Source organism: Falco cherrug, chromosome 8 (assembly GCF_023634085.1).
Source record: "Falco cherrug isolate bFalChe1 chromosome 8, bFalChe1.pri, whole genome shotgun sequence".
NCBI classification, from domain to species: Eukaryota; Metazoa; Chordata; class Aves; order Falconiformes; family Falconidae; genus Falco; species Falco cherrug.
Genome location: NC_073704.1, coordinates 41,856,224 through 41,871,652, shown reverse-complemented (window position 1 = coordinate 41,871,652; position 15,429 = coordinate 41,856,224). Strand labels below are relative to the sequence as shown.

General features: G+C 47.4%; 1 protein-coding gene across 4 annotated transcripts in view; it reads left to right on the top strand.

Annotated features, from left to right (window-relative positions):
- The first annotated feature begins 2,403 nt into the window (after positions 1-2,403).
- The window catches only part of CACNB4 (calcium voltage-gated channel auxiliary subunit beta 4), a 108,899-nt gene continuing 95,873 nt past the window's right edge, over positions 2,404-15,429 (top strand). For 2 of the 4 annotated variants that reach the window (XR_008733548.1, XR_008733547.1), the window contains exons 1-2: positions 2,404-2,541; positions 2,623-2,706. Coding sequence is in view for 2 of the 4 variants with exons in the window: in XM_055718532.1 (XP_055574507.1) it covers positions 2,533-2,541; positions 2,623-2,706 (93 nt within the window). In the remaining 2 variants the exon portion in view is untranslated. The remainder of the gene's footprint in view (positions 2,542-2,622; positions 2,707-15,429) is intronic. The other 2 variants (XM_055718532.1, XM_055718530.1) reach the window with 2 other exon arrangements.

Sequence of the window (15,429 nt, the reverse complement as noted above, 5' to 3'; positions counted from 1 at the left end):
GGGAGAGACCGTTGTTCCCCCGGAGCTAGTGGGAGGGCGGGTCGGAGGCCACGAAGGTGCTGGAGCGGGCGGCGCGTGCGGGGCGGCTGCGGGAGCGGGGGCTGCCCAGCCGGGGCAGGGGGAGGCGGGGAGGGGACCTTGCCGGGGCACACGGAGACCTTAGGGGCGGGTGGCGAGGGGCCGGGGCCGGGCTCTGCCCAGCGGTGCCCAGCGCCAGGGCTGGGGCCAGCGGGCACCCGCTGCGGCACAGGCGGCTCCCGCTGCCCGTGAGGGAGAGCTGCTGTGCCGGGAGGGTGCCGGGCAGCCTGGGGGGGCTCCTCCTGCCCAGCCCCCCCAGCCCAGGCTCTGTGCAGCCTGCCCGAGGGGAGCTGCCGCAGCCGGGGGGTGGCTGGGGGGGCTCCGCCTGCCCTGCAGCCCCCACCCGGCTGCGGTTCTGCACTTTGCTGTTGCTGAGCTCTTCTAATCGGGAACCAGCGCTCTATCGCAATGAGTTGACTGTAAGCTTGGCTCGCCAGGTTAGCAAGAGTGCTGCTACTTGGTGGGTGTTAACTGTTGGGGAATTGAAGAGAATAATCTTACATAAAATGATAATACGCTTTGCCAAAAATGATAAGGAAAGCAAATATACTGCACTTGAAATATTGCACATCTTAACTAAGAGCCACGATTGCTTACGGCTTATTATAGGTTTTCACGAAAACTCTAAATAAATTATCTAGCAAGAGATTTCTGGCTCATCCAAAATAAGAAATTCTTGTGCTTTAATGATACAGTCTGCTAATGCTGTGAATGGACGCCAAAAAAATGTGTGCAAGGAGCCGAACGTACCAGAGCACAACTCCACTAAACGTTTAGGCATAAATCACTACATTTCATCCTTTATTTACAGCCCTTTGCTGACCCTTGCAGGGTGATATCAGGTCACTTCAGGCTGTAAATCTAAATTTTATAAAGCCAAAACATAGACTGAATGACTGGCAAATGTGTGCTTGTGTTTCAAATCTTGACCCAAACGTGGCTGGGTCTTCCTGAAGTGAGATGATGATGTGTTCGGTTTCTGGACAGAATCTTAACTTGGGAAGTCAGCCATGTACTCGGCCATGCTTAGATTAATGTTTAAAGAAAAGTACCCTCCCTGGTACCAATTTAATGATGAAACTGAATTTAAAAATAATCTAATTTAGACTACAGCATTCATGACCCACATTCATCTGTGACAAAGAAACCAGGCAGCCTAATTTCATCCAAGGGATTAAAAAAAATTCACAGTTTGTGTCTACAGTGAGAGAGAAGGGGATGTTTGCTCTGCTGTGCTTTGGACCTTCACCAGAGGGGTGTGTGTGTGTGTGTGTGCAGAGCTTGCTGGTGTAAAAGTGAGATAATTTTGAAGATGCACACGTTTCTCCTCTTACTCATTTCAGTGGGAGGTGTAATGTGCAAGTCGGTAAAGCACAGGGGTGGGAAGCAGGAAATCCAGGTCCTGCTTCCAATTCTTCCCCAGATTTCCTCTGTAAGTTCAAGCAAACCATTTAATCTCCCAATTTAACCTGTTTTCTCCCATACCCTGGAGATTACAGCATACCCTGGTAGCAGATGGACGTTAATGCTGATCAATACCTGGATGCGTTGGGCAGCACTGTGGTTTACGTGGTTGCGGCAGTTGTGGCTCGGTTTCAGCTTGTAAAGTTTAAACCGGGCTCAGAGGCCGGTACTTGCCCATCCCATCTCCTGTCTGTCATGGTGTTGGGTGGGATACAGCAGGAGCATCCTGTGTGGGATGCAGCGGGAGCATCCTGGGTGATCAATACTCGGATGTGTTGAGTGGCACTGTGGTTTATGTGGTCATGGCAGTTGTGGCTCGGTTTCAGCTTGCAGAGGTTAAACTGGGCTCGGAGGCCAGCTTGCCCATCACATTTCCAGCCTGCCATGGTCTTGTGTGGGATGCAGTGGGAGCGTCCTAGGTGGGATGCAGCAAGCCGGGATGGTGGACACGGGTCACTAGTGCTGAAAACTGATGGCCGCAGCAGGAGCGGTGGCGATTATCGGTAGTTTGCTGTTGTTTCTGAGAATCGGACTTCTGGTCTACCCGTGACGGCCAGGCTCTGCCGGACCCCCTCCCGCCACAGGGAGAGCGGGGCCCGGGCGCGCCGCCCGCCGCAGCTCCGGGCTGGGACGGCTCTCGCTCGGATTCTCCCGCCCTCCGGCTGCGGGACGCTCGCGGGGCGGGGGGAACCCGCACCCCCACACCCTCTCAGGCAGCACGCGTGGCCCGGCCCCGTCCCGCCCCGGGGGCCGCCCGCCGCCTCCCCGGCCCCCCAGGCCCGCCCCCCGGCCGCCCTCGCCCTTCCCGCCGCCGCTTCGCTCGGCGGCAGCCGGCCCGCCGTGCCCGCCCAGCCAGCCCGCGCCGAAGGAGCGGCCGGCGCCGAGGGAGCGCTGAGGGGGCGCTGAGGGGAGCGGCCGGCGCCGAGGGAACGCTGAGGGGAGCGGCCGGCGCGGAGGGAGCCGCCGGTGCTGAGGGGCGCTCCGGACGCCATGGCCGCGGTGGGTGCAGCGCGGGGGCGGACGGGCGCGGCGCCGGGGCGGCGGCGGGCGCGACTCTGATGTCTCGGCCTCCCCGGGCAGGTGGCGAGGGGCACGGCGACGCGGCGCAGCCGGCTGAAGCGCTCGGACGGCAGCACCACCTCCACCAGCTTCATCCTGCGGCAGGTGAGGGGCGGGGGCCGGGCCGCGGCCTCCCATCCCCCGGGCCGGCCGGGGCGCGGCGTGGGCGGGTGCCTGCGGGGTCCTTGATTACTATATTTTAATAAACCACCGCGTTCCGTGGGGTTGGCTGCCCGGTGGCCGGGTGCGTGGCTGCCTGAAGCCGGGGGAGTTTGGGTGCAGGTCAGCGCTGGGCTTGGGGTGGCCAACCCGGAGACCCTCCGGCTGAGGAGACAGGCCTAAGAAATCCGGCTGAGGTCAGGATTTGTTCCTATAAACACACATGCTGTGCTCGCCTTTAGTCCCTGAGCTGCCCTGTACACGTTGGGCTGATTTTCTAGTTATTCCCCGTAACGCTGAGGGCAAGAAACACACTTTCCTTAAAGCACAGAAGCTGCGATTTTAGGGACCAGACTTCAGGATTCCTGGATTAAAAGTGATGCTAAAAGTGTCAAGAGCATTGGCACCTCCGTTTGGGGCTTCGGGCTCATCGGTGCTAATTATACAGCAGCCCTGCTTCCCCTGGCACCGCAGGAGCTGCGTTAGCTGGCGAGATGGAACCTCCTGTTAATAGTTACCCTCTCCTCTTCTATTTCCAGTCTTATGCTCTTGCCTGCCAGCTGTCCCTTGGGAAAATAAAGGCACACAACCCCTGTCTCCCTGAAGCATCGCTTTCTCGCCTTAAAGATGCTTCTCAGAGTAAATGTTACTAATTTCCTTTAAAAGTAAAGGAGGTGGAATGTTTCTTGGAGCATGAACCTGTATCTTTCCCCCCCCCCCCCCCCCCCAGTGACTTCATTAGAAATTTAAGGAAGCACAAGGAAAGCGAACCGAGCCCTTGACAAATTCAGGGATGCTAGGCATGCGTGGAAGCGTAGTTTGCTCGGGATGTGGAAGTTGTGAGGTCTGTCTGTCAGGGAAAGGTATTTAAATAACCCAGGGAAGTTTTATGTTGTGTTGTGGTGTCTGCTTATCACTGGTCCATCCCATAGCAGAGGCGCAGTGGTGTCACACTGGCATCCCCCTTTCCAGCACCGGCAGAATGACATGTGAGAGTCACAGTAAGGATCTGATGTTTAATGGGATCTCAGCCATGTAAATTAGAGTTGAAATAAGGACAAATAAATATAAAGGTCATTTGAACCCATGTTAGCCTGTCGTGGTGGTTGAGGAGCCTTGTTGGAGATGTCCTGAAGAGTCTTTCAGCTTGTCAGAAGTGTTGTTTCAAGAGGTGGATTTTGTGCCACACTCACGCAGAAGCTGAGGCCTTGTGCTTCAGGCAAACGGAGGGTGATCAGCGTCACCCGGAGCGCGCCGTGTCTGAGGGAGTGAGGGTGTGATGTGGGATTTTGAAAACCTTGTGCTTGGAAGCGCTTGCGCCAGCACCCGGGGAGAGCTGCTGCTTGTGTGGAAGAACCTGGCTCCTCAAGCAGACGCACAGGGTGTCGTAGCCGAGTTACACAGATGGCATCACACGCCTTGTTCGTGTGCAAAACATGCGGAAACATTTCCTGCACTTTGTGCTTTTTTCTGTCCTGTGTCTCGGGATGTGATGTGCTCGGCAAGTGCAGCGTGCTTCAGTGTCTGTTCGTCTGTTGTCTTTTTGTGGGGAGGAAGATGGGGAGATTTGCTTTTACTTCTGACACCACCCCTCTGCCCCAAGGAGGCGCTTTGTGCTTGGTGACACATTTGAGGGACGCTGCCAAGTAATAATGGGGAGACTGGGTAGTGGGGTGTTTTTCCTTCTGTCACAGTCACAGACCTGCGAGTCCCACTGCAGGGACCTGGCTGCATATCCACACCAGCACCGGTGCTCTGTCAGCTCCAGCATCTCTCTGCTCTGCCCCGGCAGAGGATGATGCTGTGTTGGCTGAAGCTACCACATCAGTCTAATTTCGGCTCCGTGTAGTACACAGCAAAAATAATTGATCCATATCAGAACTTGCTTATCCCAAATGGGAAGGGAGCAAAGTGCTGTCGCTTTCTGAGATGACTACCTTGACACCTTTTGAACAGACAAGTGCGGTAGCTCTGGTCAGGAGGTTGGTGAAAAGGTTTCATTTGAATTGTACAAGCTGAGCAACAAAAACAACTCTGGGATTGCCTCCCCCAGCCCTCGCTGGGGCCAAGTGTGGTGAGGCTGAGCTGGAGGCGTGATGGGGTAAGAGTCTGGCTGCTCCTTCCTGCAGATTTCATGTGGTGTCCCTCGCCACAGGGTGGTTCAGCTCCTCAGGATTATTTCCTTTGCACAACTGCTTCTGCTGCTACTTTGGTACTAGGATGAGACAATTTATCCAACATTTGTAGTTAGTGGGTTTTGTTTGAGAATGGGGATTTCAGCTCTGCAGAGGCAGAGCAGCCCCAGCTGCCCAGTGTTGCTGTCCTCTCCTCCTGCTGTGAAGTTTTCCCTAACAGCAGTCAGGCTTTAGAAGCGTAAGTGGAAAAAAAAGTCATGATAGCAGGGATTAACTTCAGGTAACATTGTGGTGGTTGTAGGTATAACTTTAAAAAAACCAGAAATTCTGCCAGTAAGATTTGCAGTAAATGCCCTCAAATAATTTAAATGTTTTGTAGATATGGTATACATTAAGAATTGCGCACCAACTTCTTGCTCAAGTCCAAAATACCAATGGAAATTTCATCATTGGTTTCTGCTAGTGTCAGGAGAGGCACAGGTCCCCTAACTTTGAATTCTTTACTTGACTTGTCATTACGTTGCATCTAATTTTTGGGTTCAATCCATTCGTCAATCTCATTTAGTAAGGGAATAATGTTTGGGCGAGCTTTGAATTTGAATTTTTGTCAACACTGCATGGTGACAAGCAAAGAGAATCCATCATGCTGAGTCCCATGTGTGTGTCAGCAAAGGCAGAACTACCAATTCCAGCATTGCCAGCGTGGGCAGCGGGCAGTGCCCGTAACTGCCTCTTGCTGTGAGAAATGCTGCACTGGCAGACGTGGATGAAGTGGTGTGCAAGTGGGAGCAGGTAGGTATGTGCTGAGAAGCAATGGGCTGGTATATGTATAAAAAACACACCAACCCAGTGAGTAAGATCACTCATGTCCCAAAGTGACCTGGGGTGCAGGAGATTCCCAGGTTGTTGGATGGGCATCTCTATCTCCAGCAGCACAGCCAAGGCTGAGAATAAACCTGCGCTGAAGCTGTTAAGTGCAGTGTTTGAGCAAGGAATGGGTGTACAGCATTGTTCCTCTTGCGTGGCAGGTGCTGCTCAATTATATTTAAGAACCCCCTTAAGGGACAGAAGTCAATTGTAAGACAGTAAGTGGGTCATCTGAAAACATATGCTTATAATTTTGCAAAATACTGTCATAATAATTAATTGTTTTTGCTGGAAGATTTTGTGTTTCCACCACTTATTTTGACATGGTGTGACTTGTGAGTGTACGCAATTTATTTTTATCCTTTGACTTCTGGTAGCATCAGTTTTATTGGCTGTGATTTTTAATGGCATTTATTTCACTGAAAAAAGTTAAGTGACCTGTGAAGAATGAGAACAGTCACCCAAAGGTTGTGTTAGAGTTAGAGCATCACTTTTTGTCAGAAGAAATAGCCACAGTGGCAGCTTTTTACTGCAGGTGCTCCCAGGTGGGTCTGCAGGGCCAGGGATGTGGCTATAGGTGTGTGTACTAGAGGTTATTCAAACCCCTTATGCATATGCTAACACAGTTTCAGGAGGCAAAACAACACACGGTGTGTCTGTGTAACGGGATGGGGATCCCCAGGGGAAGATCAGCACCTGAGAGAGGGATTTTTACCCTTGGAGGTGGGTTGGCAAAGGTCTGAGCAGGGGTCCTGTGTTGCTGGAGTGTCACAAATGAGTGGGTTAGGTTCAGTTGCTTAAAGAATCACTGCCAAAGGTTATCAGCAAAACAGTTTTAAGAGGAGGTGGACATTCAGCCTCCCTTCCTCCTCCTCCTCCTCCTCTTTCTGGATCTGGCCGGGTGTCTCCCCGTGGCGATGCCTGCCTGCTCTAACAGGCTGCGACTTGTCTGCTTGGGTGCCGGACTGCCTCGCTCTGTAACGTTACCGTAACTTACATGCTAATGGTGAAATACAGAGTTACCTGCTTTTTGCTGTCAGCAGGGCCTTGTCATAAAATCATCTTGAAACACTCATAGCAATCAGTGGAAATCCTTTCTAGCTCATGTCAGCGACTTCAAGTAAAGCCACTGAGTGTACCTGTTCAGTCCAAGCACAATTAACTTTATATGAAATTATATTTAGACATGCAGTTTATTTCTGGCAGATTTTTGCTGCTTATATTTAGAGGTAGTTGAAGTCAATTTTCTTTTAAGACATAGTTACACCTAGTGATGCATCTCTGGCAATGCTTGTGCTTCCCCCTCTTAAATACTATTTTTTCGTATGTAATACTGAAAGGAAACCCAGCATTTTCTGTTATTAGACCAGCTTTCAAGCTGTAACAACACTTTAAAAAGTTGGTGACATTCCGACAAAAAATAATTTACAATCTTTCAAAATAATTTTGTTGCCTTGTTTTCTTTTTGTGTGTGTGTGTGGAGATGGGACTGTGGTATCCTTCCTGCAAGACCGAGCAGTGTACTCTAGCTGGACGTTGGCATCTGCCTTCAGGTATCTCCTTGTTAAGTCAAGGAAGAAGGTCAGATCTGGGAAGCTTTCAGGGTGTCTGAGTTTTGTTTGTCATTTACAAAGCCTGAAAACCTTTCCCTTGGCACGCGTGACGTAGAGCTGCCCAGTTGCCATCTCACATGTGCCTTTCTAGATGTAAAGCACACGAAGCTGCTCATCGGCTCTGGCATATGTTAGCTTAATTACGTGCACTGACATTTTCAAGAGCAATGCCTGGCCTGAAGTACAGGTTTGAGTTTTGTAGTTGATTTTTTTTTGCTGACTGTCCTGTAAAGTAATGATCTGAATTAGGGGGGATCAGTATTTGGTCTTTGGTCATCAGTGATGTACATAGGCAGCTTCAGTGGCCATCTCTTAACAAACTTTTTAATGTGCATTTGATTTCTTCCTCCAGTTCTGCATTTTTTTGTCTTAAAGTAATTTTCCTTAGAATGAAATGAGACCTTGGTTGATGACCTTGAGACTTTGGTCTTCAGTAATACAGGTTTGCTGGTATGCAGGAGGTGGATGATGCCGAATCGTGTGAGCCCTTCCAACCTGGGTATGCAGTGAACCAGGCATTTCTCAAAATCAATTTCTGATTAGATTGATAAAATAGATATCTGCAAAGCAGCAGATTAGAATTTCAGTAATTTGCCAGGATGAGCTCAATTCTATGATGAGTCATTAATTTCTAAAATACTTACTGTCATAGAATATGATTATTCCTTAGAGGACTGAATCGTTATTTTTCTTTATACAGCATTTCAGAACTGTTAAAGCATTTGACAGGTGAATAAAAGATTCAGCCCTTTTTCCGAAGAAACCTTCTCTGCACGGCAGAGTGGCATTGTTTTAACTCGCCTTTCTTCTTCGATCAATGTATTTAGCTTATACAGCAGTTGCTTCTTTCAAGTTAAACCACACTTAAGACCAGTTTACTTTGTAAATCTACGTATTTAGGTTAAATCAATAAGGTGAAGAAAGGCAAGTGGAACTGAAATCATGTCTCCGGAGTGTCTTGCTGGAGAACGCCAACAGCCCTTTGACTTTTTGGGCTGGTTTTCAGTTTTCTCTTGTGTACAGCACCAGGGAGGAAGTTTACAAAAGGTCCTATGAGCTTTGGGAGAAATGGTTGTTTTCCACTGATGTCATCGTGGCCTGAATTTCACTTCCAAATCACAGAGTTGATTTTTGAAGATGGCCTGCATCTGGAGGACAGTGATGAGGCCACCCCTTGTGTCCACATAGGCTGTGTGCTGCATAGGGGCCGTGTCCAGGTCCCTGTGGGAGCCTGTGGGCAGTCCTGGGCAGTGCAGCCTGGCACTGGGATGGCCTGAGCCACCGCAGTGGGATTTGCCTGTCATAGATTGGAGAGTTTTCATGGAGTTGTCTCCTGCCAACTGGAGAGAGACATCTGACCAATGGGCCCAGCTAGGTTTGAAAGAGAAGTTCTGTGGTGACCCTTGGTAGGGCTCATAATGACAGCTGCGATTAGGAGAAGCAATGAAGGCTGTCAAATAGAACCATGCTTTGCTACTGCTACACGTGTTTTTGTGATGGAGGGTGCTATATCTGAGCAGCTTCAGCACTGGTGAGCCCAATGGTTAGGCGACTTCTAGATGACATTCCTCCATAACTTCCTACGGGATGTTGCCTATGCGGATTAAGTCAGTGTCATGGGATGCACAGCCGATAGCTTTTTGGAGTTGTCTTCTGATTTGGCTTGAGAGGCTGATGGACTTGGAGCATGCTCCGCATTCTTGGCTTTGCTGTTGGTAACAGCTGGTGGCACGTGGCTGTCACATGTACATGTGCACATCTGCCTTCCTGAGAGCTGCCTTCTATCTAATGGTGTTGCTTTGATCCCAGTGCCCCAGAATCCTGCCTTGGTTGGGTTTCTCCGTGCATGGTTGGGAGGAGGAGGAGGAGGTGGGTGAAGGACAAGCCTCACAAGGTTGAAATAACAGTAGAAGGAAATGTAAATTTTTATTATTTTTTTTATTTTAAGACAAAGAGTAGAAAAGTTGGCTTTTCTTCTTAATTCTTCATCTCTTCATCTGACCATGAAGAAGCCAACAGACTTCTGCGAGTTTTTTTTCTTCATCTGGAAAGCAAGTGTGGCTGTCTGTGTCATCGGGAAGCTTAATTAAATGTTTCTTAATGTACTAATTGAATCTCAAATTACATTCCCACTTAATGTTCTGTTAGAAAAGGAAAAAGATTTGTGGCTGTTTGCAAGCAAATAATGATCATGATTGCATTCTTAAAAAAAAAGTACATCCCCCAGTTGTTCTTCTGTTTGTGTTTGGAGCCATCTATCAACCTTTTAGGCAGGTTCACTGGATTATATCTGTAATAAGCTGTTGTCCTCAGTGCTCCATGAGCGTGGCCAGTGCAGCACGTGGAAGTGGAACATGATTCATCTCCTCAGCGTGCCAGCACTCGTAGTGCCGCAGTCTCTGCTGGTGGATACTGGTGCACAATAACAGTTAATAAGATTGTCAGAAATCTGGTAGGTGACAGCTAACTAAATTAGCAGGATACCCTATGTGTTTTTGATGGAGTTATTGGCGTGGATTCATAGAAGTCTGAGCCTTTGAAATTCTCACTTTAAAAATTTTATGTCCTGTTCTTCAGCAGATGTGCTGACCGGCTTATTGTCTCCATGGTAACAAGGTTTCATTTTTAAAATAGCCTCAAGTCACAAAAGAGAAGTCAGATATTAATAGCATAAGCAGCGTAGGTACGAATAAAAAATAGGATTTGGCTATTCCTCATCCAAAATTTCTGGTATTTGGGAGTTGTCTGTCTCTTTGTACATACTGTGGGTGTTTGTTTAAATGTGTTTTTCTAGTGTGACCTATAAAATTAATTCTCTTTATTCATCTAATGCTATTATAATGAAATATTTACATGATTACGGAAATACTTAGAATACTAGCATAATACCAAATGCATAATGTTTAATAGGTAACCATAAAAAAACCCTATCTTTACAAACATGTACAGTACAAATGCAAGGTGCTCTTACTGTCCCCCTTTTGTCATGGGGAGCCGGGAGGCACAAGTGCTATGTGACTTGATAAAACCTGTGTTAGATCTGGGGCTGGAGCACCCTGTGCAGCTCTGTTCCCACCTCCCATCGCCTGCCACCTTCTCACAGGCTCACCACTAGTTTGGTGGCGTTTTTTTTACCCCCAGTATTTTTGCTGTACAGTAGTGGAATGTGCAGAACTCCAGTTGTGTGATTATAGTGTAACGCCACATGCTAGAGCCGGTTTAGCAGCACTGGGGAGATCAAGCCATGCACAGGCTCTGCCTGCGTTCACTCTCGCACAGTTTCTATGGACACCAATCGTTTGTGTCAAATGCAATCTCAGCACCATTGTCTGTGCTGAATATGGAGGAAGCAGAGATGATTATACGGGACTCCAAACGTGTATTTGCTAAAATACATTCTGTTGCCTTGAAAAGAATACAGTAGAGACAGAAATAGCTTCCCCCTAAAGTTCTTAGGCCTTGGGTGACCCACAGAGTTGGAAAAAATAGCTTAACTCCTTTCTATTTGTTTCAGGGTTATATGGGAAAGCCTAAAGTATATAATCTTCAAAATCCTACTTTAAAATATAATAAAGCAGAGCTCCGGCAAAATAAAATTTCAATGGGAACTTCTTCAGCCACTTACAATGTTAAAAAGATCTCCTGTTAAAGACAGGTTTCGGCTAACAGTCAAACGTTAAAAAAACAGTCAGAAGGTGATTTTGATAATCGATGTCAGATAATTTGGCAATTGAACAAAGATGTCCAAAACATGTTTAGAGAGTCTGAGTAACAACCTGTCCCTTGTCTGTTGGCTGCTTGTAATGAGGTCTGCAGCTGTCCCTGGTGCTTTGGGGCAAAGTGGGATGGATAATAGCTAGGACTCGCGTGCCTTCCCCTATCCCTCTGATCCAAAAGGGAAGCTTTCTCAAAACATGGGGAGGAAGGATGGCCTTTGCAAGTCATCTGTGATGTGTACAAATAAAGTGTATTTTTGCCACTGACTTTGTGACCTTTCCCTAATCGCATGGCTTGTAAAAAGAGTGCTGCTGTTCCTGGACAGCTGTCAGGAGTGCTGGAGTCTGCATTCCCATGGGTCACTTCTCCGGTGTGAGTGGTCCCACACCAATCTCTGTGGTTTCTGCTTTTTGCAAAGCAACTTGCATGTGTTTTCTTGTGGGATCTGGGCTTTAGCACATTAAAAGCTTTAAGGCACTAGGGTAAAAATACATCTGAGTAGTTACACTCCAGTCACATTCCCTCTTAATAATAAACCCTCTTTACACTCTGTTTCCTTGACACTTTTTACTATGAGCATCCCAGTTTGGGGGAAAACCTTTTTTTGTTCTAAGTAAGAGATTTTATGTCCTTAAATACGGGTCACTTCTGAATACTGGATTCTGACAGTTTTGTGTTGCTTGGGTCTGGGTTATGACATCTTTTCTTGCACAGGATAGGTAATATTCTAGCTGTAATCTTCATTTGGGTTTACTTGTCTTCTGTTTCTGCTTTCATTTGTAATTTTAGGAGAATAGTCATTCTCCGAACTGATGGTTTCAGTGCTTAACTAGCGACTCTTTTCCCTAGCTTACATAATGTATCATTTTTCCATTTATACATACGGACAGCAGGAACTGTCCCTATGTCTCAATATAACTTTAGGTTAATACACTTAATGCATTTTGATATCCCTTGCAAAATTTGATATCCTGCTTCAGATAATGTAGTGAAATACTATAGGTCACAATTTTGAAAACATCTTTTGAAAACGCTTGTTTCGTTGGAAGTCAAGAGAATTGTTTTATTGGGGTAATCTGGTAGCTTCTACTCAGTGATATTCCATTAATTTTGCACACTTCACCTGTAGAAAGATTTCAAGTAGTTTATCCTCTGGGAGGAAGAAGAGGCAGCGAGCTGCATGGGGCAGCTCTGTCAACAGATTCCAGTTGGATATGGAAAAATGTGTCCTGCTGAAGCACTCCTCTTGTGGTGATTATTTTGTGGGGGAATTGTCTTTCAGCTGAAGTTGTAGAGGCCAGAATTTTCTGGCAAAACAGTGGATTCTGTTTATGTAATGCTTACAAAAAATTAGTTCTTTATTATTATAAGCATTTCACAAAGAAAATGCATCTTCAGGGTTTTCTGTGTGGCCGTCAGCTTACCTCCTAACGGCTGTTTTGGGGACATTCCCAGTATTGCCGACTGTCTCTCGTGTGGCACTTTGGTTTTGTTTCTTGTGCTTTTCATGGAGAGCTGCTCTCATCACTCCTTGGGTGGGGCTACATCACATAGTCTTGTGAACTAAACCAGGCTTATACCTGAATTACCATTGGCGGAGAGACTTGTAAGGGCACTCATCTGTATGCTGAAAGAGGAGGTGGCACTTCTGGTGTGGTTTTGGGGCGCCCAGTTGTTTCGCGGTGCACTCTGCAGTAGTGGGGCACAACAGGCGGGAGTCACTTGCATGGGTGTCTGGTCCCACGTTGGACATCCCAAGTTGTCACAGCTGAAAGCATCCAAGGACAGCATGCTGTGGCAGGTAGGGGGTAGGATCTGGGCACCTGTGGAAAACCATCACCCTGCTGCAGCCCCATGGGATCTCCTGGGTGATCTAAACCAACCTTAGACACCTGAGTTTGAGCAGGAGAATCCCATCCACCATGTTATGGAGGAAAATCTGCGTTAAGCTACTTGTTTGTGACATCAATAAACCTTGATAACTACAGGCTCTTTCCAAAGGGAAAGGCAGATTATGATTTTCCAACCAAATGATATCTTTGATTTGGATTTTCCTTGCCCAAATTCTTGTGGTGAGGTATATTGTTCACTTCTACCATATGGGTTCAGTGGTACCTTGTCTTGTACAAGACCCTTTTGGTGACCACCCTTCATACATAAATGTTCTGCTCTGATTTTTGTGAAGTGTTTTTGGAGACCTTTATGACAAAGGCACTATGTACCTTGAAGTTCTTGAGTGTAAGTTTTGTGTTAGGAATTAGTTGAAATAAAATTCTGCTGAAACTGGGCTGCAAGTTCATCTCTGTGTGTTATGGCCATGTTTGTGATCATGTTTAGAAATGAAGGACCTATCTATAAATAATGCAGAAACAAAGTGGTTATACCTAGAAATGGGAATCCCTTTCCCCTGCCTCCCCCAGGTAATACAACAAGTTGGATACTCCTGAGCCCCTTGGCATTAGATTCTGCAGGGCCAGCCAGCAGCACAGCACCGCAACAAAAGGGATGGTTTCTTCTTAAATAGAGAAAATGTGGAGGACTGAAAGGAAACATAGTCCAACCTCAGTTCTTACTGTAGACTGGTTGGCCTGATCTGCTGTGCCTGGAGGGGTGTTTGCTCCTTGGGTGATCTCTTCTTAGCAAATGAGACTGATTTTCCCATTAGGAGACACTTCATCAGCTGGTGAAGTTCCCCCCCCCCTCCCCCCCGCCTTTTATTTATCTTAGAGTGATAAAAATTACCTTGGCCCTAGGCATTCCTTAGGCCTTAATGACTAGTTGGGGTTAATGTCTTGAGATATATTAAACATCCAGCCAATCATTGATTTTCAGAGTGCCTGGTTGCAATTATAGTTTAAATATTATTCTCCTGTTTTGGCTTTGATCACCTTGGGCCATTAGCAGCATCTTCACGTCCTTCTCCCCGCTCCCTACACATAGGGATCATGGGGAGAAAGCCACGGGGTGATAACGTGAGCTGCTCCAATGCGCTGGCTGTGGATATAGGAGATGTGTGACCTGGGGGCGTTAGATGGGGGAGCTGGTAGTGAAGGTGCTGAGCGGCAGCAGTAATGAAGCTTACCTTCATGTTTCTGCAGACTGATAGGAGGGGAGGGGATCCAGGACTGCTGAATGTAACCTACTTTGTTAGAGAAAAAGGTCAGGTCAGAGAAATGAAGTATGAGATGGGGTTAAAAAGGCATTGGGAAGGTGAAAGAAGAGGAGATGGGAGAGTCAGGACCGAAGTTAGAGCACAGGTTGTGTAGGAAGGATGTGTATGAAATGAAGAGAGGATTGAGCAGGTTTGGAAGTGAAATTCTGGAGGTGCAGGTAAATGGGCATCACCATGTGCCAGAGCAGACCTTTGCATGGGGTTTTCCTGCCACATTCACCCTTTTTTAACCAATATCCCTCTTCTGCCGTTGTTTTGCCTCCCATTGCTGAGTTGCTGTCCTTCCATGGCTTTCAGTCACAGTGCTGCTGCGTTGCATCCTGCAGTTTGTGGCCCTGTTTCTCTTCTCTGTCCTCTTCCAACTGCTGTTGGTGTTGTCGTCCTCTTCCGAAAACTCCCTCTGGTCACTGGCCTTGGCTTGTCTGTCTCCATTCTCGCTCTGTGTGCGCCTTGTCCTGCCGTGCTGCATTTCATCAGCTGCCTTGTTACCCAGTTCTGTACAAGGCAAAAAACACAGGAAGAAGAAAAATCACAAATTTTTACTTAAGTAATCATTTATGTATGACAAAGGACAGTATGTGGGATTATTTTTTTTTTGTTTGCTTTTTTCCCTGGGTATGTTGTTACTCTCTTTATCTAACATTCTGCATGTCATATCTTAGACTTCTCTCTTAAAACTGACAGTGGACATAGCATGTTGTGACACGCTCTGCGACTAATGAGAGCTGCCCAGTATACAGGATGGCAGCCATCAAATCAGCCGAGTGATGTGAAGAGATAAAAGAATTTAAATTTTTTTTTAAATGACACCTCCCCCACTCAAAACCAACAAAAACCCGGGGCAGAGAAAAAGACGAGAGGAAGTAGAAAATGGGGGGGGGGGGGGGGGGGGGGGGGGGAAGGGAAGGAGAGACTAAGAAAGAAGAGGAAGAGTATGTCTCTAGCTGGTTTGCAGAACAAAGACTATATGAACAGAAAATGTTAGTAATGGCTTGCCAGAGTGGGTGACTCTTGGGTAGCTGTCAGCTTCTATGACTTTATTCTCCCCTGTTCATAGGTGTTCTGGAAGGAAGGCCTCTTTTCCTTTAGGCAGCAGTGTCATAGCCACGCTATGTCTTAGCCACTCACTTGTCATAGCCATGCTAGCTGGTACTATAGCAGGTTC